Genomic DNA, 25,767 nt, shown 5'->3' with positions numbered 1-25,767 from the left:
CCAAAGCAACAGAGCCCGAAGATTTTAGTTTTGAAAAAAGTTCATCAAAAATAACTGAAGGGAGGCGGGGGAATCTTTTTGATTAAGAATGTCAAATCAGAGTATTTGTTCAAGCCCTGTTCATTTGGCAACTTGTGGGACAGAAATGCTTAAACGCTTCCATGATTCATTTTTGAAAAAGCATTTTGCCATTCAGCAGGAATTCCCTCAGGGCATGTGGCTCACCTACAAGCACAGAGGGCTGGATGCTTACAAGAAATTGGCCAGCGAATGGACAGTGTGTGGAGCTATCAAGAATAGTTGATGCATGTGTGTATAGAAAACTGTGCATTCTGACTGCATCCCTTTCCTGCACATTTTGTATGTTGTATATCTTTGGGGAAGGCGCACAAGGATGAAGATGAAACTAAAAAGACTGGCACCAGCCTGCTCCCTCCCTTTGCTTATCTCTTGTATCCTACTTCCCCTACTTTTTCTGGCTTTGGTGTTTTAGATTGCAAACTCCTTGGGGCAGGAACTCTCTTGCTATGTGCTTGTCCAGCACCCACCATAGCCCTAACCCTGGACGGATATAACTGAAAAACCATCCTTCTCATGATGCTGTCAATTTTTCCACTATTATCTCTTCCCATTGCCTAAGGTGTCTGAAGATGGCCACCCATAGCTAGAGGCTGCATCAAAACATGGTCCTTGGTCTCTGACTTACATTTCTCTCCATTTTAGGAATTGATAAGCTATCTACCATGGGTTAGGACTATTATATTAATACTAGGAAAGCAGTTTTCACATGTTAATACTCACCATTAAGAGGGAGGCCTATTTCCCAGAGTCTGTTTATTTGGACAACTGTCCCCAGCAAAAATTTCCTAAATGTTGGCAACTATGTCCAGACCTCTGTGCAGGAGCCTGGCACTGACTAAACACCCCCTCCCCACATCGCACACTTATATAAAGTGAGTCCGCTAAACCTTCTAATTGCCAATCCAGTGCACAGTGACGTGGTCATGGTGAGTAGACCGGACTCCTGCTCTCCAAATGCTTGGGCCAGATCTGAGAGCTCCCTGGGGTTCCTGCTTTATGTTGCTTTGCACAGCTCATGAAGTCTGCCTTGCTTGTGGCGTTCATTAGAGCCACCAACTAAGTCTAGAGTGACTGCAGCTAGGAGCAAGCCTGCCAGCCTGGGTAGACAAACTCACGCTAGCTCAAGCTCACTAGCCTACTAAAAAAAGCCATGTGGCTGTTATGGCTCCAGTGCAGACTCTGGCTAGTCACCTGAGCTCTGATTGAGGGGTCGGGTGGGCTTGAGAGCCCCAGCTGTCACTGGTGCCACAACATCCACACTGCTACTTGTAATGCACTAGAGTTTGTCCACCCAGATTGGTAGCTCACTACCAGCTGCAGTCTAGACGCACCCACAGCTCCCCCTCTCTCTCCTGGTCCTGAGAGCTTTGGAATCTGCAAGTTTTCCAGGTCCTCAGCTTTGTCCAGCCTACATTCCCCTATTAGAGCAATAACTAGGCTTGAAAGGATTAGAATTTTATCGGTAAATGTCAGGTCAACCTCTATTTCACTGTACACACAGACACCGACAAAAAAAAAAATTCAATTGATGATCATCAAAATTGACAGGCAAAGTAAGAACAATGCTGCTTGAGAACTGAATTGATTTAAGGATATTTACTTTATATTTTGATGTGTGATGTTGACAATTGATGTTAATGGTTATAAAGCTTTAATAAAGCTACTTTGATACTATCCATCGAATTTTTTTTAATCTAATTCTGCCCAGCCTAATACTAAGGCTTCTGGTATCACTTTGTAAGTATCCTGTTACTCAGCTATAGCTTAGCTTGGTAACCTTTTTTGGCTTTTGTTTTCCCACTTTCCCAGAGTCAGGGCTGCAATTAGCACTGAACGGTTTATCACTGGGTGTGCATCCTTTTTGAAGCAGTTTTCCAAGAAGATCTCCCAACCTGGACACTTTCATCCAGATTTCTTTGAGCATAAGCAGAAAAGCATTTCAAAGAGCTTGAAAATGCTGAGCAGTATCTCTCTCCCCCCCCCCCCCATTCTCTAAGTTCATTCTCAGTTCTAGCTGCACACTCCACCTTGTGCTGAGGTTTGAGAACAGTGCACCAATTTTCTCCCCTTGTCTGGGTCCTCAGAGTTTCTTTCAAAAATCTTGCTGATTCCTCTAGTTCCCTGTCATCTAAACCTGAGACTCCATGCCATGATCTAGCGACCAAGGACTCCATTCAGAGCAGGGTGGGGGAGGTAGCTGTTGAGTGGTACAATTCCCTATCTCCCAAAAGAAGACAACACAGTACTTACTGAACTACGGTACTTGATCTTGCAGCTCTGGAAATAAAGAAGTGGGATGAGACTCAATGACCTGCATAGCCGCATTTAACCCTGTCTCTAGCCCGGGCAGAGCCTGTCCATTTATAACAGGGGTCGGGAACCTTTCAGAAGTGGTGTGCCGAGTCTTCATTTATTCACTCTAATTTAAGGTTTTGCGTGCCAGTAATACATTTTAACATTGTTAGGTCTTTTTCTACAAGTCTATAATATATAACTAAACTATTGTTGTATGTAAGGAAAAAAGGTTTATTTAAAATTAAAATGCAGAGCCCCCTGGACCAGTGGTCAGGACCCGGGCAGTGTGAGTGCCACTGAAAATCAGCTCGCGTGCCACCTTTGGCACGTGTGCCATAGGTTCCCTACTCCTGATTTACAATATGGTCACTTCCCCAGGAGACTTCAGGATGTGCAATGGAAATTTTTGGAAGTAAGAGTGCACTATGACAAGGTTTAACCAATAGGCAGCTGCAGCCTGCACAGTGACAGGAGGTCTGGATCAAATCTGACCTTGGTTTAACTCCCATGAATTCAATGCAGATACATCAAAGATGAATTTGGCTACCTTTTGGTCAACACACCATTTGCTTCCAAGAGTGGGGCAGACAGGCACTTGGTATACACACACATTCTTGCACCCACAACCTAAGTCACTGCTAGTAGATCAAATGTCTGGCTCACCAACTTCGAAATTCTCTTTTGGAGAGAAGTCTTGACATGTTTGCTTTTTAATATGCAACATTCATCGTCTCTAATTTTGTTCTAATCAAGTTCTTTCACTGGCTTGTGAATTACACCAGTCAACAAAATGGATGACAAAAGAAAACCTACAAAGTTATTAGCTAGTTTATCAAACATATTTTGTTATTAAAGTGGCTTCAGAAGCAGTATATAATCAAACCATTTTTTTTCTGGAAAAATCATACCTTCGGGATATATTTTCTAAGGAGAAACGCATTTCTATTTTAAACCTAGCAATGCTAAAACTTTATTCCAGGCAGTGTTGGAGATCAGTGGCTTGTTGTTTGTTTAACATGCTTTAGGGGCAAAATCTGTTGCAACACCCTTAGTGCCATTTCTGCCACAAAATCAGTTTCAATGCCATTTCCAAGTGTCAATATTATTAGCTAGAGGAGCAAAAGAAATGACTGTTCAAAATTGTCAATTTCAGTCCTTCCACTTCTATTTCCAGCATTTTGTGATTATTTTGCTGCAGTGCACTAGCTAGTGTGCATTTGGCCACAGATGAGACAGCTGAAAGAGACAGAGAATTTGCTTTTGTTTCTCCCACTCTATCATAAATTAGACACTGTCAAGGTAAAAAAAATCTAAAAGTAAGATCTCTAATCACTAATGACACTAACCAATTACATGGTTAATTTAATGTTAACATTTATTAAAACTGAAAGACTTTAATCAAATGTTAATTAAACTGCATTGTGAAAATTAATTTACTTGTTGCATGTCACTCAGCTTTGACAATGAAACCAGAATGGATAGTTTTGCTTTCCACGTCTAGTCTATTTCACTTTCTGGTTCTGATGCTGTAGCACAGTGGGTATCAGATTGCACTGAGTACCCATTGGAACAATTTATCCAGGATTGTGGTGGAGTGTCCATCACTGACCATTTTTGAAAGCAAGACTCTGTTTTTCTGTAAGATCTGCTCTAGGAATTATTTTAGGAAAGTTTTATGGCCTGTGTCATACAGGGAGGGTCAGACTAGGTGATCAATGGTCCCTTCTGGTCTTGGAATCTCTGAATCTTGAGGGTAATCTGTGCAGCTCTGGCAGGTCATGTAGTGCTGGCTCCACCCTTGCCTGCAGCTGCTTCTACTTCTGTCCATGGCAGAGGAGAGCCTGGACACCCGTAAAAGCATCTTAAAAACAGGCAGCTCCTCTCTTCATGTGCCTTCCTCAGAAGCCAGTGCTGTATGAGAGCATAAAGAGTTGCTGCCTGGGGTGATGGGAGCCATCTGTGCAACATTTATAACTAGCTAATTACTTCCCTAATATTACTTTCCTATGGTAGTCATTATAGTAATTGCTACCGGGATATTATGTCCACATTTGGGAAGAGAGGTGGTCCAGGAGACATCACCCAGTAAGGCACAGGCAACTATCACAGGGTGACTGGCACCTTTAAGGGGAGTTTGGACCAGCTTCACCTGTGCCATAATTAATTAGCTGCTTCCCAGCCTGAGGGGATATGACTAAGGATGGTCAGGTGATGGCATCATGGACACTTGGGCATTATAAGTGCTCAGTGGGCACAGTCTGTCAATACAACCACAGTGAGGGAGAAGGTCCTGAGCCAGGAGGCTGGGTATTCCAGATGAAGCAGCCCAGGAGAGGCAAAGAGCTCTATACTGGAGCAGGGAAGGATGTGAGGAAAAACCCAAAACCTAGGCCTGACCTGCTTAACAGGGTTCCTTTAAAAACAAACTTGCAGTTCACTAAGACAAACATATGATTCAGAATTGCTGGGTGTCCACATACGCCCTGATTAACGCACATCAGCCTGTTTATATACATCTATACTGGTGTGGTCAAAGCAGGAGGGAGTGTCAGGGGTGAAGAATGCCTCACTCTTCCTATATGAAGGTCGAGAATTCCTTATTATCCAGCAACCCAGGACAAACTTTGTGCTTAGCCCAGGTGAATGAAATATAATTTGCTGCTTTTCAGACACTTGAAAATCACGGGTGTGCTGACTGGCCAATGCAACTGACCAGAAACTGAATTATATAATGCACAGCCAAGGCTGCAGTTAGACTGCAGATGTGTGGGAGTAGAATTAAAATGTGGCTTCCTTGGGATGGAAACTATGGCATGCTGCTTCATTTGTAATCCTGTGGTTTGGAGTTTATATTTTTACAATGTGAGGCAATAGATACCACTGAGCTGATTTTTACAATGCCTGCAGCTTCCTTAAACAAGCTACTGAGGGGTAGAAGAAATGTATGGTTTCCCTGCCTGGCACTTTTCTGGCCTGACACTCTGCCAGTTGTGCCCCATACTGCACTTTGGGAATACTTTGTATTTACATGGCACTCTCAGCTTTAAAAAAGCACCACCTGGCACTCTGTAAACAATTAATTAAGCCTTCCAACAACCCAGCAGAGAAGTATTAGCCCAATATTACAGAAGAGGAATCTGAGATGCAGTGGGTTTAAAGGCCAGTTTTGAATGCATGCATGCTGAGCTCTGCATGCTCAGATCTCCATGCATAAGCATCCTCAACTTGGGCATACCCAAAAGACACATACAGTTTTACATGACTGGGCACAGGGAAAGACCATGGCAAAATCAGGAACAGAACCCTGATTTCCCAGATCCCAGCCACCTCATCACAAGAGTATCCTGCCCTGTTGAGTGCTGCTAGGCCTTCTCCCGTGGCAGTACCATGCGTGTTTACTAAGAAACTGGGGAGGAAAGTCTGTCTTTGATTCTCAGCCTCATGCTGATGACATTTTGGTGAGTCAGCTTACCCAGCATTTTGGAGTGCAGAGCAGATGAGAAGAGTCGTCTTGCATGAAGGGACTTAGAGCACAAATTTGACTTAAAACAAACTAAACTTCATTTTTAGCTACTATATATTGATACACCTCTACCCCGATATAACGCGACCTGATATAACACTAATTCAGATATAATGTGGTAAAGCAGTGCTCTGTGGGGGTGGGGCTGCACACTCCCGCAGATCAAAGCCAGTTCGATATAACGCCATTTCACCTATAACACAGTAAGATATTTTGGCTCCCAAGGACAGTGTTCTATCGGGGTAGAGGTGTACATTATGGGCTGCCCTTGTCTGAGATCCAGGTTGACCTTGAACAAGTCACCTTAAATCACTTTTGTAGCCTGGGTGGTGGTTCTCTTTATGGCTTCTGAAAATCAGTGGTGGACTCCCTGGATTGTAAGAGGCTGGCAAGGCCTGGTGTGCACCCAGCTTCAGCAGGTGTTAGATGACTGTGTAAAGCTGTTGCTATTCTGATGACTCACTAAGGCAGGTGCAGGAGATAGGATGGAGGAGCTCTAGTGAGCAGGGCCTGGGCTGGATGAGGTGCTGGAGAGAGATCCTAGGGACCGCTAAATTCAGGGAGGCAGCTTAGAATGAGGCTTATGTGACGTTGCTCCAAGTTACCAAAAGGCCAAACCTCAGGAAGGGAGTTAGTTTGGACACTAGTTCAGGGTCTGTGTGGTCTGATGAGGACAAGCTGGAACTCTGCTCACTCATAAGGATGGAGTCTTTCACCTCCTGTTCAAATCCAGCAAGTGAGTAGTGACAGAATTAGTCTCCGACAGCTTTGAAGTGGCCTACGTAAAATAACTTTGAGCTTTCTTCAGTTCCCAGTAACACATGTCCGTATCACATACGCTATCATCATTGTGATGCCCCTCAGATACATTAATAATGTTTCCCATAGGGACTTAAAATTTCTGGAAAATCAAAACAAAATGGAAAAAGCCACAAGTCTCACTCTGTAGCTGTTGTACATGCAATTACCCCACTGGGGCTAAGCAGCTTAGTAAGGTTTGCAGGAGTGTCCTTTGAGTAACACACAGCCAAGGCTGCAATTACAAACTACAGACCTATAGGAAAGGCACCCAAATCTGGCTCTCTGTCAGGGCCGGCTCCAGGGTTTTGGCCGCCCCAAGCAGCCAAAACCAAAAAAAAAAAAAAGCCGCGGCCGCGATCGCAATCTGCGGCGGCAATTCGGCGGGAGGTCCTTCACTCCAAGCCGGAGTGAGGGACCGTCTGCCGAATTGCCGCCGAATACCTGGACCTGCTGCCCCTCTCCCAAGCGGCCACCCCAAGCACCTGCTCTCTGTGCAGAAACTATGGATACTGCTTCGTTTGTAAGCCAATGGTTAAGATGTGTATATACTTTTGAGCTGAGTTTATTTTCCTTTTGTTAATTGCAAAACACATTACAGATAATGGTAGACAGGTTATGTGGTGTCTTTTCTTAAAGCCCCAGCTCCTAGAGTCATGTGAGTGTGAGAATCTCCACATTCATTTTTTAAGGAAAAAATGTCTCATCCTCATGGTTGCAGAGAAGCTTGAAAATGTGACTTCAGAAGGGAAATAAAAAAAAAATTAAAAAAAATCATAATTAAGTCAATGACTTGGGGGGGGGGCACATGATTTTGGAATAATTGGGGTTGCCAATACTGGGATCTGTAAGCTACAACAAATGACTGTGGACCCAATCCTAAGGTACCTAGTGCCGTCAGTTGCTATCATCCACGGCCGCTGCTGCAGCTGCTGCATAACTCCCGAGCATGGGCCCTGTATGATAAAGCTACGTATTTTTGTCATTATTCATCTATTCTGTTCCATACAGACCTCATCCTTCCAGAAACTACTACTTTTTTAACAAAAAATGGTCAATTTTTTGGGTGCCCAACTTGAGACTCGTGGACCTGACTTTTTTTTCCATGGTGCTGTGGACTCAAAGGGAAGCTTGAGGTGTTGTATTTATAGAGCGTATATCATTGTTGTATCCTAGGAGATGGGCCAAAATGTTCAATGTGCTAGGATACTACAATAAATACCCTATCAACACAACAGACAAACATCCCAATGGCAAGTGTGTATCAGACCTAAGAGAACTACAGCATTTCTCCATGAAGTGCCTACTCTCACTGTTTTGAATTGTGGCTTTAGTTTTATTTTCTTCATTTAGTACATTAACAATTTGTGTTCCTGCCCCCACACAAACTTGAACTGTGCACATGGCCAAAGAGAAGTGGAACAGTTTCTCTTGCTGTTATTTTTAAGAATGGATTCTAATGCTGGATTTAGAAGTTTTATAAGGACACTGTCAAAGCAAGGTCTAACAGCAATCGCATTGTAGGGCTGATGCTGCAGAAGCCTGGAAAAGAGACCAGGGAGGACAAACCAAGGGAAAGTGAGAAGGTGTGGGAAGGAAAAAAGAAAAATATATGGGAAGAAGGGAAAGTGATAGAGATACATGAGTGAGTGGATGGTGAGAGCAGCAGAGAGTCCTGTGGCACTTTATAGACTAACAGACGTGTTGGAGCATGAGCTTTCATGGGTGAATACCTACTTCATCCGAAGAAGTGGGTATTCACCCACGAAAGCTCATGCTCCAATACGTCTGTTAGTCTATAAGGTGCCACAGGACTCTCTGCTGCTTTTACAGATCCAGACTAACACGGCTACCCCTTTGATACTGGATTGTGAGAGAGAACTATCAGGAAAGACTTTATCATTTGTTTTAAAAAATGCTCCACAGATTCCAACACCAGAATAGTGATCACCTAATCTGACCTCCTGTATAATACCGGACAGATTTTTTTCCCCAAAAACCATTTCCCTCCCCCCCCAATACATTCTAGTGTTTATTAAATACAAGTAATGTAAGCATGAGTGGGAGAGAAGGGATCTCATCCTGAGTCTGTTGTGGCTTTGGCTGGGGAAGGTATTCTCAATAATTTATCCCACAAAGGCTCTCTAAACACTTGCAAGGTATAGATCAAGATGACGTGCATCTCCTAGAAGGCATTTACCCTTCTTTCTCAAGTGTTAGGAAAGAGACCATCTCTAAAAAGACTGTGCTGCACCAGGACTCTCTTTATTGGTGTCAAAAGGTCTTGCCTTTTAAGTGATGCATCAGAAGGAATGAGACTATATGGGAAAAACTCTGAGCATGACCCTGCAACTAGCTCTGCAGGGGTTAGAAGTCAGTGGGGCTTTGTGTGGAGAAATTTGCAAGGTCAGGGCTTATAATTAGGCTTGGAAGGATCAGATTTTTATTGGTAAATGTTTCTTTCACCATATTTGCACCAACCAAAAATATTTCCATTGATGATGATTGAAATTTACAGATAAGCAAAGTAAGAAATTCTGCTTGAGAACTTAGTTTGATATAAGAATATTTACTTTATAGATTTTTGACATGGGATGTTGACAATTTGTGTTATAGAACTTTAATTTTGAGTCAACATCTGCCATTAAATAATTGCTGGCCCCCTTTTTTGTTTTCCCACCCCATAATTTCTCACAAATATGAAAATATAAATTGATATTGATTAGTTAAGCTTTATTATATGCTTAAATTGAAAATAAAATCTGCCAAGCCTACTTATAATTGTACGTACTTTTATGTGTTTACTACTGAAAGACCATTCAAGAAGACATTATTGGGTGAATTAGAACCCAAGTTAAATGTTAAAACCACTGTTCCAACACCATTATTTATAAAAATTTCAGTGAAAGGTGTTTCAATATAAATATTCTCTCGCCACACTTGTAATCCAACTACTGCAGCATTGTGCTAGGGCATGAGAGCCAAGAAATGAAACAGGCTGGTCTAATTTCTCTGTCCATACAGGAAAAAAGCAGAGTGCAAACGAACTACATAAGTAATGGTAAAATAAGTCAAGGAAATCATTAGAGTTCTTCCCCTTTGAATAGTACGAGATGTTTTTAATAGCACAGGTAAGGATATGTAGCTTTTAAAAACTGTTAACCTGTCAGCATCTCTTTTAAGAGGGACATTTTGCTTGTAGTGTTTAGGTGGCTAAGGATTGTGAGAGTAAGGTTAGATATTTGAATTATCCATACGCTCAGAGTAAATAAATGCACCACCTTATTCACAGAAAGCTATAAGCCTATGGCATTATTTGTGTTCTCCTCAATGACTTTCTGTTGGGTGTGATGGACTCAGGAGGAAGGCTCGAAACCAAAATGGTGCTAGACAACCCCAGAAGAAAGGTAAACAGAATACTGACTAGAACTCCTAGGCACTACAGTAATAAAAAAAAAATTTGTAATGTACATAGTGCCCCTGCATCATATCCTTGAGGATGCCAAAACGCTCTGACATACTATCAGAAAATTCTCAAAAGTACATAAGGTCATCGAATTTCCATGAATCTTAGGCTCCTGAATCACTGAGCACTTTTGGAAAAATGTTATCCTTTATGTACAGAGCACCATTGAAAAGCAGCTGCCTCTGTAGCAAAGGGCTGAAGCCAGATGCATGGAAAACTGCACAGCTGTGGAATGAGAAGAAATTTTGCCCAATGACACTGGCCCAACAGGGGAAACCTATTCCATGTAGAGCAGAAAGCAGCTCAGGTTTTAATCTCAGCCCTCCTCAGAAAATAACTGGATGTTGTACAATTTATCTACCTCAGAAAGATCAAGAACCAAATCGGCTGTGCAGGGTTTTGAACCTAAAGTTCCAAGGAATTGAGACCCTTTTAAAGTGGTAGTTACCACTACTAATTTCTCTCTACATTTGCCCAATAGCCTTGATTTTACATATAGTATGTTAGCTGTCTGCCAAATTAAATTAATACTGTCCAGTTTAAAAGATAGAGATGGGGGGGGGGGCAGCGAGTAAAGTAGCAGCAACTTCATACAATATATTTCACTTTTTAAATGATTTGAAGCCAGCTGTAGCAGGCAGCTAGTTAGCTAAGGCAAATGGAGATTAAACCCTAGACCGATGCATGGTAGCATTGTGCTCTATTTTAAAAAAAAGGCTTTTTAGCTTGGTTTACTGACTTGTGATGTTAAATATTTTATCAGACCTGTCTGTGTTTGGCAGGTGCATGCTACCCAGTAACAATGGCGGTTTTAACTGTTTTCCCATGTTCATTTACATGTTTGCTAATTATATTGTCCTATTTTGATTTGACAACAGAAGTTGCAAATGGTGATAAATTACATTGTGACTTTGATTCCTCTTAAAAAAAAGCTTCCCCGCCCCCCCCAGTCCTCATCTACCTCCACCATTGTTCATTGGGGCAGACTCTGAGGTCAGGCAATGGACATGCAGAAACGGCCGAGAATAAAATAGTTTTTTCATTCGTCTCAAGAAATTTGGGTCATGTTTGTAGATGTTCCTAAATCCCCAAGAACGCAGTAAGCGAGCGTCTGGACAAAAGTTTGAGGTCGTTTTCTTATGGTGCAGATCCTTTGTTCTGGTACATATTTAGGCATTTGCTCCTACCAAGTTTAATACATTTAGCATCACATTTCTGTTTACAACAACCTCCCACTGAGAACATTTTTATTTAAATTTAAACCATGGATTTGTTTTTTACAATCCTAGTTTTCAAATATGAATACCTCGGAACTGTGTAAAGCCCTGTTGGTTACTGTATCGTTGCATTAAGCTGGTACTTCAGTACCTGCCCAGAAGCTGTTCCAATCCAATTTTCATCTCTAGCTGTTGAATAAAACTATCTGTTAAAAGGTTGTAAAGCCGCCGTATTGTTTAACCGATGGTAAAAAAAAATTACATTAAATGTAGGGCTACTTGTCTCTGAACTTTTTGGTTTAGAACAGAGATTTCTAAACAAAAGAAGGGGAACTGGGGCAAGGGAAGGGATAAGACACTAGGGCTGATTTTGGTGGTAGGGCTTATTACATTTGTTACCCCTGAGTAACTGCGGGAATGGTATGATTGTATTTTGGAGTTGGGCTATGGTGCCCACAGCTTTGATAAATAAAAAGGAGACACTAGGCTTAATCTCTCGATCGGTTAAGAGCCGGTAGAGCTGCAGCCTGGATCGGTGACATCCCCCTGCAGGCTGGTAGCAGGACAGCGGTGGATTTGTCTCATTCCCCCCCCAACACCCCATTCAGCGCTGCGCTGGGGAGAGCGGCTCTGCCCCGTGCCCGGGTCGCGGCCGAGGAGCGGCGCTGGCTCGGGGCATTGTTGTGGGCTGACGGGGGGGATGCGGACCAGCGAGGGCTCCATTGTGCGAGCCGTAGCCAGCCCCGCCGCCGGGACCCGCCTTGTTCTCGCGGGGCGGCAGCTGCCCGCAGTGGGGGGGGCGGTTTGGTGTCTCTTCCCCCCCCTCCCCTTGTCATCCCCTGTCACGAGCTGGGCCCGGCCGGCTTTAGCGGCCCCGAGCCCCGCGCGGCCCACAAAGGGGGCTCCGCCGCGGCGCCTCGCGCTTACCTCTCCCGAGCAGGGCGGCGAGGGCGGCGGCCAGCAGCAGGAGCGAGCGGCCGGCCATGGCCAGGCTGGGGCAGGAGGGCGGCGGGACCCCGGCGCGAGAGGCGGCGGCGGCGGGGCTCCTCTCAGCCACCCGGCCAGGCGTCTGCCGTCAAGGCGAGGGGCGGGCGGGGGCGCGAGCGGCCGGGGCGGCGCAGCCTCCGCCGGGGAGGGTGGGAGGGGAGGCGGCGCGCGAGGAGCGGAGCCAGCCCCGATGCGGGGGGAGGAGAGGGGAGGGAGGATTGGGGGAGGGGCCGCATCTGGATTTATAAGGGGGAATCCAGGATGGGGGGAGGGGCGAGGTGCTGTAGCTGTATGTGGGGGGAGGGGGTTCAGCACAGGGGATCCCCAAGAGGGACGGATGGGGGGCGGGGCTGGTCCAGGAGAAGGGGCCCCGTGCAAGGCGCCGGGGCCGATGCGGATCGCGGATGCGGGGATGCATCCGGAGGGGGCAGCAGAGGAGGCGTCCGCCCGGTGCCCGGGGGTGAGCCCCGCTCCGCCCCGCCCTTTGCTTGCTCGCTCCGGGGGCTGCGTCACTGCCGCGCTCACAGGCGGGACCAGGAGGTCCCCTGGGGGACGACTGGACCCCAGAGTAACAGCGCTGGACTTTAACTCGCTCAGCATGAGAGCTGCGCGATGCTCCCGCTGATGAATCGAGCCAGGCCTCCTTAGGAAGGTCAGAGCAGCGTCTGGCGCTGCCAAGCCCAGAATGACATTTTTCTCTGGGCTGATCCTAGATTGCACTTTACGCCCCTGAAATGTCTAAAAGAGAGCTCGACTTCCTCTATCGCTAATGGTCACAAGATGGAAAAAAATACCGAAGATGCAGGAGGACACAAAGGAAGGCAGCTTTTGTGATCCTGTAGCCTCCTTAGAGCAGATGCATGCATACAAGGTGTACTTTTGCACCTGTCCGTTTGTACCCTAATTAGGTACCCACATCTAACAAGCAGGCTCCTCATCTCATGTAGTTTTTGGATAGATGGAACCACAAGTGTTCAAGGAAATGAAAGTGGGGAACAAACGCCTGCCCAAAAAATCTGCCCCGCCTCTCCACACACTTTCTCCTGGTACATGCCCAGATTTGGTTTTTGAATCCAAACACAAATAGGACCCAGCTTTGTTTTGTTTCAATGTGTGTAAGGGGGGAGGGGTGGCAGGATGCAGAACATATTGGTCATCAATCCCAAAATATGAACCCAGGGGATGAGGCCCAGGATTTTCAAGGATAGGTCCAAAAGTCACCACTGCCCACCCAATGAAACTTGTTACTGAAAGCTCCTGACCTCATCAAAGCAGATCCATACCATAACCAAGCCAAAGAAAATAAAGAGCCCACTCTCCCTTCACTATTCAGAATAAGAGTAATGGTACAATGGGCTGCTGTACTTATATCAGTAGCAATGGTAGAGCAGGAAGTTTGGTCTCGTTCTAATTTTAAAACAAAACAAAAGCCAGCAGTAGGAGTGCATTGCAAAAATCAGCTATCTGAAATCTTGTCCCTTTGCAACCCTCATAAAGAAACTGTATAGAAGGAAGTACAAGGAGTAGCCTAAAAGTCAGTGTGCATGGTTTGCATGTTAATGCATGTATGCTTTCTGACCCCCTCTGCCTGCTCCATGCAGCCCCTCTACATGACCCATTCCTGGTGCTTATCTGGGGTAGAGGATTGGAATGTGGATGCATGTCAATACTTCTCTTGCAGGGTGCTGTGACCAGTTGAGGGGGTAATTAGTTCTCCACGCTTGCCCTGTGTATTTGGTGATAGATGGTGTAATGAGTTCTAGGTATTGGTACTGTCAAAATAAACACAACATGAAAACTGAAAACAAGAAATGAAAACAGATCATGAAAGTCTATCATGATTCTGTGCTATTTAGTTGAATTTGTTTAATTATGGTAAAAAGATGAAAAATAACTGTTATGATCCCTCAATGCAGAGATCAGTTCTTTGGGAAGCCAGAGCTGTCTTGCTGGTTTGCTGTTCTTTGCACAGCAGTCCGTGCATTCATACTGTCTGTCAGGGACTCTGTGTTGTGTGTTCTGCAGCTTTTGGGTTTGCTTGAGTGTGCAGCCCAGGAACATATTTAAACAATTGTTCTGGGCACAGAATCTCTCTTTTATTTAAAGGCCAGTCACATGGCTGCAGCTGGAATTTGAGTGGGATGTTAATGGAGCAAGTTTGTAAACAAAAATTCGGATGCACTTATAGTATGTGGCACAGTGCAGCCACAAAGGGGCGATTTCAGTTGTGTTGGAATTTCAACCTTTATTCTGTGTTCCTTGGCTTTGGGGTGCATTTGTACTACACAAGCTCTGGGGGAGGCCTAGTCATGGAGCAGGACCCACTGTGTTAGGAGCTGTACAAATATAGAACAAAAAACCTAGTCCTTTTCCCAAGAAGCTTACAATCTAAATACAATATGAGCCAATGGGAAACAGAGACAGTACAGGTCTGCATGATAGGCAGTAGAACCAGCGCACCAACAGCCTAACCCATTGGCAAGTTTTTAGTAGGCATCACGGCAAAGGAGAGTTTTGAGGAAGGATTTAAAGGTGGATAATGTTCACAAGCTTTGTTGTAGGTTCACTCCGGCAACGAGTGTCTTCTTTACTGGTGTTGTAGCATAGCTTGTTGAGAGCTGAATGAATGAAACTGGTTTGAATGAAAAGGAGCTCTCCACTCCCCTGTAAAAGTGGGTTGAGAGGTGTGGCTGGGGCAGCATGGGGAATCTTGCTCTACCACGGCCCTTAGTCTAGAGAGGATTGCAGGTTCTGTGGCTGTCAAAGCAGCACCTTTTATGAGCGCTAAATTCACATGGAAAAAACATTGTAAAGAAATGCTGCCTACGCAGCTGTACCCAAGTGTATATTTCGTTAAGTAAATGTGATGCAGTGAAACATGCATTCTGTTACAGTTGCACACTCTTCTCTACTGCTGTAGCAGAGGTGGAAAGAATCACAGTGACACTAATGTGGAGAGAGAAGGAAGCAGGGAGGAAACCACAGAATACCGAGTAGCCACTGTAAAGAAAATACAATTCAGCTGCTGCACAGAGCTGCATATGCCCTGTATCGCTGCCTCATTTTCTTTCATCTCTCCCCTTAATGAAAAAAGAAGAAAAAATTTTTTTCCCCAAGACAACAATCCCACTTCACTTCCCACTAACTGAAACTAACAGAGCAACATTTGTATTGCCACAGTCTGGTTCCCCAATAACCTCTCCCTATACTATTTGCATTTCAATAGACCTCCAAGCTTCCAGTAATTGTTGTGGAGGGTAAAAAGGCTATTATATTAGAGTTACATCAGCTTTTGCAAGTCTGAGAAGATAACAGTAACATTGATAGCAGCTGACCTGAGTCATGACAGCATATTGTTTGCAGTTCTGTATGAGTCTGGGGTTTGCACCATTGTTTGTGATTTGATTCATAATTATGACAAAATAAATGAATTTAGCAGTTTAATTGATGGGAAACACAGAAGCAATGCAATGATGCATTGTGGGGCCAGAATGGAACAGAGCAATGCAATCAAGTCTCCTGAGCTACCTAAAGTGAGGTTTCAGGGTAGCAGCCGTGTTAGTCTGTATCCTCAAAAAGAACAGGAGTACTTGTGGCACCTTAGAGACTAACAAATTTATTAGTTATTTATTAATAAATTTGTTAGTCTCTAAGGTGCCACAAGTACTCCTGTTCTTTTTGAGCTACCTAAAGAACACTATGAAATCAGATGGTGCATTGCTTGAATAACCACTTCAGTAGAGACCCAAAGACTGTCTTTTATGGATCAGAGGGACTCCTTCCCTGGGAAAAACAACAAGGAGTCTGGTGGCACCTTAAAGACTAACAGATTTATCTGGGCATAAGCTTTCGTGGGTAAAAACCACGAAAGCTTATGCCCAAATAAATCCTGTTAGTCTTTAAGGTGCCACCAGACTCCTTAGTCTGTATCTACAAAAACAACAACACGGCTACCCCCTGATACTTCCCTGTGAAATGTCATTACTGTGAACTAAAAGTTACAGAATTGTAAGAGTAGATTTTTCTCTCCTTGTACTGTGTTCTGATGGACACAATTCTAACTCCTGAAGATGGAATGTAAATGCCCACTCCAAAGCTCATCAGAGTCAATTGGAGTCTTCAGTGAGCTTTGGATCAGGCTCTATGTGACATGAAGAGTAGAGCAGTAACACATGACTTGATTAGCATGAGTACTGGATACTCACAAGCTGAAACTATCTCAGGATGTGCCCACATCACAAGAGTATGAATCGTGTGTGGTTCTGGGCTCATTCAGTTTTTCCATTCTGTGATATTTTTGTTTGCAATTTTCCAAGTACAATCCAGTAACTGTTAAAGAGGTGGAGACAACAGTTTCTCTTTATTTCTCTCTGCGAAGACATTAAAAATATAATTGTGGAGTGAGCTGAGCAGTGATGAGGGGGAAATTTTCAAAGGCTCAGATAGGAGTTAGGAGTCCAACTGCCCTTTGTGGCTTTGAGAATCTTCCCCTTAGAGCCTAGCACATTTTTGGCTGCTTGGAAAATAATCAGGAACATGTTGAGCTCTTAGGATATGTTTGGCATCCTTATTAGACCAAACAGGCTATTTCCATTTTCTCCCTGGACTCATTTATATAATAATAATAATAAAAAAATCAGTTGCACTTTTAGAATCTTGCATCCCTGGATTCCAGAGCACGTTAAATGACGGACATGTGTAAGCATCATTTGAGCCACCCCTGAAAGACAGGAGAATGGGCTGCTGTGTGACAGTGCACGGCCTCACTATGCAACTCGTTAGAATAGGAAGTGAAGTATATTTGTAGAAAATGCTGGGTGATTTTTAGTAGAGGGGGTAGGATAGGATCACACGCAGCCTATGGTCACTAGATATTTTCCTTCTCCCCAGAAATTCTTTCTTGCCCCAGACACAATATCCCCAACCCCAAACTTCCAAATCTCATGACTTTTGGAGCCTGATTCATATTTAAACAAGACTAGGTTTTTTTTGTTCTTTTTAAAAATTTCCCTTCTGATGTTGGAACACGGGTGGGGGGCACATTTTCAAGGTTTTTCTCTACAACTATGAGGGCTAGGAAATTAATTTAAATCCCCCTCAGAAAACCAGAGATTCTTGGATTATTATGACTGCAGGAGCTAAGGCTTTGGAGAAAGCACCTTTTATTGTCAGACTCACGATAAAATTGCGAGCAGTGGCAGCACTGTTAAGATAGCCATCAAGGTATGCCACACCCAAGGGCTGCGTTGGAGTCATGTGACTCAGATATTGCCTGCCTCTCCTGTGGTCATGGTACAACGGAGAACAGGGCCGGCTCCAGGCACCAGCCCACCAAGCATGTGCTTGGGGCGGCACCTGGAGGGGGACGGCACGGCGCTCCAGCTCGAGAGCGGGGCTGCAACTGGGCTCGCCGCCCTCCCCCCGGCGCTCCGGTTGCCGGGGAGAGCGGAGCCCCGGCCGGGCTTGCCGCCCTCCCCTGCCGCGTTCCCTGCTGGGGGTGGAGGGGGGGGCAGTGGGAGGCTTTTTTGCCACCCCAGGCAAAAAAGCCAGAGCCGGCCCTGACGGAGAAGAAAGTAGTAAACTTCCCTGCGTCCTCTGGCAGCAGTGGCCAGTCAGCAGGACGCAGCTGTGCTGCCTGCTGTGCAGTGATTCATTGCTAAACAGGACTCAGGATAGAAAAGATCCGGCCTTAATCTTCTCCTGTGGTGCACATTCAGTGGCTAGAGCTAAGGAAGGAGACTCGGGGCTTGTCTACACTTGCAGTGGCACAGCTGTATTGATTCAGCTGTGCCGCTGTAGCACTTAGAGCAGCGGTTCTCAAACTGTGGGTCGGGACTGGGACCCTGTTTTAATGGGGGGGTCACCTGGGCTGAAACCCAAGCCCCACCACCTTGGGCAGTGGGGCTCAGGCTTTGGCTTCAGCCCTAGGTGATGGGGCTTAGGTTGCAAGCCACCTGTCTGAGGCTGAAGCCCTTAGATCTCCCAGCTGCCACCAATCTAATCAATTTCTGAACTGGTACACCGTGTGTATTAGAGAGACAAGCTGGGTGCAGTAATATCTTTTATTGGACTAACTTCTGTTGGGGAGAGAGACAAGCTTTCGAGCACCTCTACGCTCTCTCTCTATTTAAAATAAAATTAGATCTTTGGCACTCTGCATTATTCAGATGATTCAGCTGCATTTGTAAAGGAGAAATGTTAGCAGTACTAGGATTGAACTTAACTGGAGGGGTGTATTCATTTATTATTTTAGTCAATATCGTGGCTGCATCTCCCAAGCATTACTTCCAGTTCAAGTCTAACTGTTCTTGCTGGGTAAGTCCAGTGAAGGTTCGAGTCTGGATCCAGGTGGGTGCCTGGGCCTTTGTCAGCTGTCTGCATGTAAATGGGGATGGGAGAAGGAAAGCTAAACAGCAGCTTTGGGGAGAAGATCAGTGCGCATGTATCTGTCAGTCTCTAGGCACTTGCGTGCAATTAAAATAAATAAAACAAACTGACTCTAGCCTTGTCTACCCTGGGACTTTAGACAGCTGTTTAAGCCCCTAGCACAGACACGATGTGCACCTATGTGAAACCCAGGGTAAACAGCACTAATGACTAAGCGAGAGGCGTGGATTAGTGGCTAAAATCCCAGCATAGAAAAGCCCCGATGTCCACTAGGGGACTGGACAATCTCCTCAAAAACAGGCCTCCACCTTCACCTCAATAAGAACCTAGACAAGCCTTGCGGTATATGCCCTGAAGGTCAACAAGCTCCAGTTGTGTTGGATCAATGTGGGGAGTGATAATGGGAGTCGAGCCCCTTTATTTCCAGCCTCTGAACATTTTAATTTTCAGGAGTGGGAGGGGGATGTCTCGTTCATTTTGTATACATTGTCTGACTGCTGCTCCCATGACAGAACTTGAGGGCAGAGAAGATATCCTCTCAGGTAGCCAGGATCTTTTCTTCTCCAAATAACTGTGATTTCCAGTGGGAACAAGCAAAGGCAATGGAGCTGCGTGGGAGGACTCGCGCTGTTTGCAAATACAGTGGGAACTTGTATTTCTCTGCGGATTCCTGAAAAGCAGAAAATCTGGTGTTTTCATCTTACATTTTTCAGCAGGGAGGGAAATAGGTGGCTGAGAATGTGAGGCCTGAGCCCAGTGAAAATGTTTCTAAAAAGCCAGTAAAACCACTTGTGATAGGGTTGCTATTCCTTCTCACACTCAGCCTGCTCCAGAAACTCACAACCTCCGTAAGTGGTTACAAATGTATGGTGGCATCGAGTGCTCCAATGAATTGCTGAAAAGGAACTTGTCTGTATGTCCCAGCAGTTAATAGACTTACTTCCACAGAACTTTATTTAAACAAGGCCCGGTGTGAGTTTTGGTTGGCTGGGGATTAGAGGAGAGAGGTCAGAGTTACTAATGGAGAATTTATCTTTAAAAAAATCCCCCCCAAAACTTGCTTTCAACAAAACCTTTGCTCTTGCTGTGAGTGTCGGGGATTTCACACAGTAATAACACACAGCCAATAACATCTTTATCCAGAGCTGGGACATGTAGAAATGAGTGGCGAATGGGCAGTGCCAAGCCATCAACATGTTTTTTTTTTTTTTTTTCCTTGAAGGGCTGTTGATGTTTGACTGAGCTCACCCCAGGCACGTATGTTAATGTTCTCATTGAACATACTTAGCTGAGTCAATGTAGTGTCAGGGTGGGCACTGGCAAGGACTGCAGAGGATTCACACGCTGCGCTAATCAGGGATGGAGATGCTGTTGCCAAAACCTGGATTCTGAGCCCAGGAGAGCAGAGCTGAATTTAATTTTTTGGCTCTTGAATCTATGCTCTAAAGCAGCTAAATTGTGGATGCCTCATGGGAGCTGTTGAGGCCAAAACTGCAAAAACCACAATTTGATCTAAGTACAGCCCTAGGAAATTGCGTTGGCCCCTAGATAATATGTGGCCTGTATTTCACAACTTAATCCTTCTTTCTTCATTTTCATAACTAATTTTTCACTGTATTAGTCAATCTATCTTTAAGGCAAAGTTCTGTAGAAGGTAATAGATAAATAGAAATTAAGCTATTAGGGTTGTATAGACATTTACTCAAAAAAACAAACAAACAAAAAAAAAAACATATATAGTTAAATAGAAAATGAGTTTTTCCCTAATGGTTTAATGTCCTATGACATTCTGGAATTGGAGTATAATTTTATATTCTATAGAGTGGTTCAAAAGACCGATAGAAAAGTGATAATTTTATATTAAATTTTGTAGGACTGTTCCATGATGGCGAAAGAGGTAAAAAAGCAATAGAAATTAGAGATGGACAAGTTCATCTGGGGCCAGTTCGCAGTTTCCCCCTAAACTATATCCTCAATGCTTGGGCCAGCCTATTTATAAATATTTAATGAACTGAATAGTTATGAATTTAATTTTCGCATTTAAATGTTATGGGGCTTCATTTATTATTAAGCATCATGTGCATGTGTGTAAAAAGCTATTAAGTATGACCAGCGATGAGCTGCCAGAATGTTAACAACTGGTTCCCTTCCGGGTCTTCGGCAGCACTTCGGCGGCGGGTCCTCACTCACTCCGGGTTTTTGGCGGCACTTCAGCACCGGGTCCTTCAGTGCCGCCAAAGACCCGGAGCGAGTGAACGACCCGCCGCCGAAGTGCCGTCACTGCCCAGGTAGGGAACCAGTTATTAAGTGCCGCCCGGTGAGTACAAGCCCGAGACCCCCCCACACCCTAACTGCCCCCCAGGGCCCCACCCCATACCCAACTAACCCCGCTCCCTGTCCCCTGACTGCCCCGACCCCAGGGGTGAAAGTAGAAATAGGGACTTACCGGTACAGGGCTGGGTTGGGGCCAGCTCTGGCCCCCGGAAGGGGCGGGGCCTTGGGCAGAAGGGGTGGGGATGGGGGGATCAGAGCTAGGCCCGGCCCGCCCTATACCAGTAAGTGCCCTCCCCTCCCCTGCCAGGGTAACAGCGGTAGTCGGGGCTCCAGCAGCAGTTTAAAGGGCCCAGGACTCCCCTGCTTCTACCACCCCAGCCCTTTAAATAGCTCCCGGATCCCTGGAGTAGCGGTGGCGGGGCTGCGGCGGCTATTTAAAGGGCCAGGGCCGTAGAGGCAGGGGGAGCCCCGGGCCCTTTAAATAGCCCTCGGAGCCCCGCTGCCGCTACCCCTCCTCCCAGCCCTGGCCCCCTTACCATGCTGCTTAGGGCAGCGTGTATGGATGCCGCGCGGCCTGCTGGAGCTTGCAGCCCAACCCCCTTACCATGCCGCTCAAAGCGGCAGGCGCTGCGGAGCTGCCCAGAAGCGGTCCAGAGCGCTGGCGCCGGGCTCTGCGAGAGCGGGGAAGGCAGGGGAGAGGCTGGGGGAGCCTCCCCAGCCAGGAGTTCAGGCGGGCTGGACAGGACGTGGCCCGGAGTTTGCCCAGCCCTTTAAACAACTGGTTCTAAACCGGCTTCTAAATTTAACAACCGGTTCATACTGCAGTATGACTAAAAAAAAAATGCATTATAGAAAAACTAAAATTCAGCTAAAGTTCATGTTTGTTCTATTGTTGTTCTGGCTATTGCCATGAAACCTGTAATGTGTAATATATCATCTGACCCCTACTGGTGGGATGGAGTAACAACACCAGTAGATATTTCTAGGTTCAAAATAACTGTTACCCAAGGTGATAAAAAATCCACTTGTTCCCAAGGGTTGAACTGTAGGCAGGAGCTCCAGCTCTTGAGGGATATGCCAGTAAAGCCAGAGATTTGTGGGTGTTTAAATGTTCACTTGTGTAACTGATTGAGGTCTGACACAATGACACTGTATTTTGTTGTATGTCTCAAGTGATTTTAGTTTTACACTTTATTTTTAGCTACTTTTATTAACTTTACCACTCAATTGTCGCAGTGATTTCACTGATTTCATTTTGTGTTTTAATCTAAATTGTATTGAGCGGAAATGAAATTCCACAAACTGGTTATATGCAATCCTGGTCTACACTTGAATAGCACATGTATCAAACAGATCAATTTAAAACATAGGACACACCCCAGAAATCCATAATTTAGCTGCAGTGTACAAACCATACAGAAACTGTGAGGATAAAATAAGCATACTCTCTAACCTGGCATAGGCACTGATGGTGAATATACGCATGCATTGGGTGCACACCCAGAGATCTCTATTGGGATTACAGAGATTTGACCTTAGTTTTATTATTTATATTCTGCTTGCACCTACAGGCCCCAAATAAGATCAGAGCCCCACTGTGCTAGTTACTGTACATAGTGAGAGACAATCCCTGCCCTAAAGATAGAGTATTACAATCTAACTAGGTTGCTATTACTCTGTGATGGTGTTGCTACAGAAGTCTCTGCCTAGACAAAACTCCCATTGATGCAAGAGGGATTTTTCCTGGGAAAAGAGTAAAGACTGCAGATTTTGAACCATTATCTACATTAACACACACAGTCACACCTCTGTCTGCTTGTTTTATTATCTGCTATTGTTACATTGAATACCTACGGTTATTATAACTGTAAGATCAGGTGGGAGGGAAAGTTTCTGTCTCCATTTTACTTACTTTGTGCATTTGATGGCACTGTGTCAGAGCCACTGTCCAGTTAATCTGTTTCTTCTGCTATTTGTGTGGGCTTGTTTGTGAGAAGAAAACATTTTAGAAAACAGGAAAATATGACTTTAAACCCACAAAAATTGGCAGAGGGATGTGGGAGTAGGTGGACTTCAATGGTAACAGTATCACTTTTAACTACTGTTCTTAAAAATAATTTATAAATGTCACAAACATATGGAGCACTGGAGAGTCAAGCCCGTGGAATGCCATAGCAAATTATCTCCTTTGTGTAGGTTCTTTGAACCATCCTATAGAATTCCATGATAATTCACTATAAAGATCAGGCTGGTTCATAAGAGATTAGAGAAGTTAGCCTTTTCCATTCAATTCTATAGGACATTTTCCATAAAGTTAAGGAGAGTGTCCCCACCTCCCCTCACAGCTCTACTGTGTACATTCAGTTTCACGTGTTCAGGCTTTTTATTCAGGCTGTACTAGGCTGGTTTTCCCCTGTCCCCCAGGGTTGGGCCTGCAGGTGTTCCTTGCAGAATAGTGATAATACTTAGCACTTACATAGTGCTTTTTATCCATAGGTGTCGAACCCCTGGCACAAGGGTAAGTATAATCATCCCTATTTTACAGAGGAGGGTTCAGAGATGCCAGCCTTGTGGCAGGTATATGAGCCAACCTGCTTGCCTAAGTCAGATGGTTCAGGACAAGCTGGGAAGAAGACATAAAATGGCATGTCTTTTATTGCTGCTGAAAAGGGATTGGCAGGAACTCACCTTCTCCATTGTGGAAGTCCAACTGTAGCATACATCCAGGAAGGCCTGCAGACTGTGACTGTTTAGGGTCACGCAAGTCAATGGAAGAGGATCAGGCCCATGTTGCACTGGGAGGTGCAGTAGGGGGCCACAGACCTAGATTTCTCTTACGCTAAATCAGGCTGGAATCCTGTGCTGTTGCTGATCACTACACAGCGTCTATAAAATGACATTATTGTGCGTTGAGTGTTTACACCTATAAACTACTTTTGCCTTCTTAGGCTACGTCCTCACTACGGGGGGGTGGGGTCGATTTAAGATACGCAAATTCAGCTACACGAATAGCGTAGCTGAATTCGACGTATCAGAGCCGACTTAACCCGCTGTGAGGACGGTGGCAAATCGACCTCTGCGGCTCCCCCGTCGACGGTGCTTACTCCTATCTCCGCTGGTGGAGTACAAGTGTTGATTCGGGGATCGAATGTTGCGTCCCGACGAGACACGATAATTCGATCCCCGAGAGATCGATTTCTACCTGCCGATTCAGGTGGGTAGTGTAGACGTAGCCTTAGACAGGCTTGTGGATGTATGGGGCTTGTTCCTACAAACTCCCTCCTACCAGATGCAGTGTGGACAGTGGGTAGTGCACCTAGAGAAGCCAGCTCTACACCCGATAGCAAGTGTTTGCAAGATCAGACCCATGGTTTGTATTGCATACAGTTGATTTATACAGTTTAAGTGGACTTGCAAGGAAAGATTTTTCTCCTTTTAAACAATATGATGCTTCCGTTAATGGATGTGCTAACCTGTTTGTATGCCATTTTCACAGGGATGTTTACAGAGTAGTGGGAACTGGCTTTAAGTGTTTTAATTGATGTGTCCTTTTAGAATGGTCACAGTTTGCTAAACCAGTTCCGATTTTCTGGAGTGCAGAGTGATTTTGTCACTAAATCCCACTGGCATCGGTGTGAGTTTACTAAATTGCCTTCTATTTTTTTTTTTGTTCGTTTGTTTGTTTTTAAACATCTTCATCCTTCTGCTGGAATTTGTTCCAAGCTGCTCTCTCTGGTAAGGTGGTGTTGAACTCATACACATGTTCTAGGTGATTCTAATTTTTTCCAGCATAACAATTTTAATTAAAATTACACACAAAAAACTACACTAAAAGAATGTTAATGTTGCAAAGTCAAGTACTCAAAAGTTAGGAAATGCCAGAATTCAGGTTGCCTGTGCAACCTTAATTCACCCGCCTTGTGCATATGCATGATGATACAGTCTTGAATTACATGATCACATACTACTTCACACAGGGTTCCTGCCTCATTCAGTGCACAAATTGAACAGTTATTCCATTTTTTTAATGCTCTTTGTTGACTTTGTGGCCCTAGGTTTTATTTACTGTACACTATCCAAACCCTGGTCCAAAGACAGAGTTAATTAATTTCCTTGTGGGCTTTTCTATGGTGCTTATCACTATGGTATTGGAGTACTTGACAACCCTTAATTGATTTATTTTCACAACAACCCTATGAAAGGGGAGGTTATTATTATCCCAGTTATATACGTGGAGAATGGAGGCACCAAGAGATTAAGGTCAAAATTGTCCACTAGTTTACGGTGTCACATTTCAGATGCCTACGATCTGACTTTTCACAGTACTTAGCATTATATAGTGCAGGGGTCGGCAATGTTTGGCACGCAGCTCGCCAGGGTAAGCACCCTGGCGGGCCGGGCCAGTTTTATTTACCTGCTGATGCGGCAGGTTCGGCCGATCGTGGCCCCCCCGCGGTTCGCCGTCCCGGGCCAATGGGGGCGGCGAGAAGCCGTGGCCAGCACATCACTCGCCCCCATGAGCACATGCAAATCAGAGGTTTATAACTTGGCCACATTTGGATAGTTTGGATATCACAAGGACATCAAAAGGTACATCCCTGACACCAAGGTGACCCTCCTGCCAAATGTAAAGTCCCTCCTCCAAAGCATGGAGATGCTAGAGCTTCTCAACAAAATGGCTGTAAGAAATTTTTAACATGGGCCAAAAACCTTATTTTTCCCTAATCATATTCTCAGAA

At 44.9% G+C, this 25,767-nt stretch overlaps 2 protein-coding genes across 5 annotated transcripts in view; one reads left to right on the top strand and one right to left on the bottom strand.

Moving 5' to 3' along the window:
* CD99L2 (CD99 molecule like 2) overlaps window positions 1-12,545 on the bottom strand; it is a 95,590-nt gene extending 83,045 nt beyond the window's left edge. Inside the window, exons 1-2 of one of the 4 annotated variants that reach the window (XM_005298989.5) lie at window positions 12,308-12,539; window positions 11,470-11,569 (exon numbers count right to left, since the gene is read on the bottom strand). In XM_005298989.5, the coding sequence (XP_005299046.1) occupies window positions 11,470-11,512 (43 nt within the window). In that variant the 5' untranslated portion in view covers window positions 11,513-11,569; window positions 12,308-12,539. Of the gene's footprint in view, window positions 1-11,469; window positions 11,570-12,307 lie in introns of all 4 variants that reach the window. The other 3 variants (XM_042851111.2, XM_005298990.5, XM_005298988.5) reach the window with 3 other exon arrangements.
* HMGB3 (high mobility group box 3) overlaps window positions 1-25,767 on the top strand; it is a 136,059-nt gene that overhangs the window by 72,207 nt on the left and 38,085 nt on the right. The window lies entirely within an intron of this gene.

Source organism: Chrysemys picta, chromosome 9, assembly GCF_011386835.1.
Source record: "Chrysemys picta bellii isolate R12L10 chromosome 9, ASM1138683v2, whole genome shotgun sequence".
Lineage (NCBI taxonomy): Eukaryota > Metazoa > Chordata > Testudines > Emydidae > Chrysemys > Chrysemys picta.
This window is presented reverse-complemented; position numbering and strand designations above follow the sequence as displayed.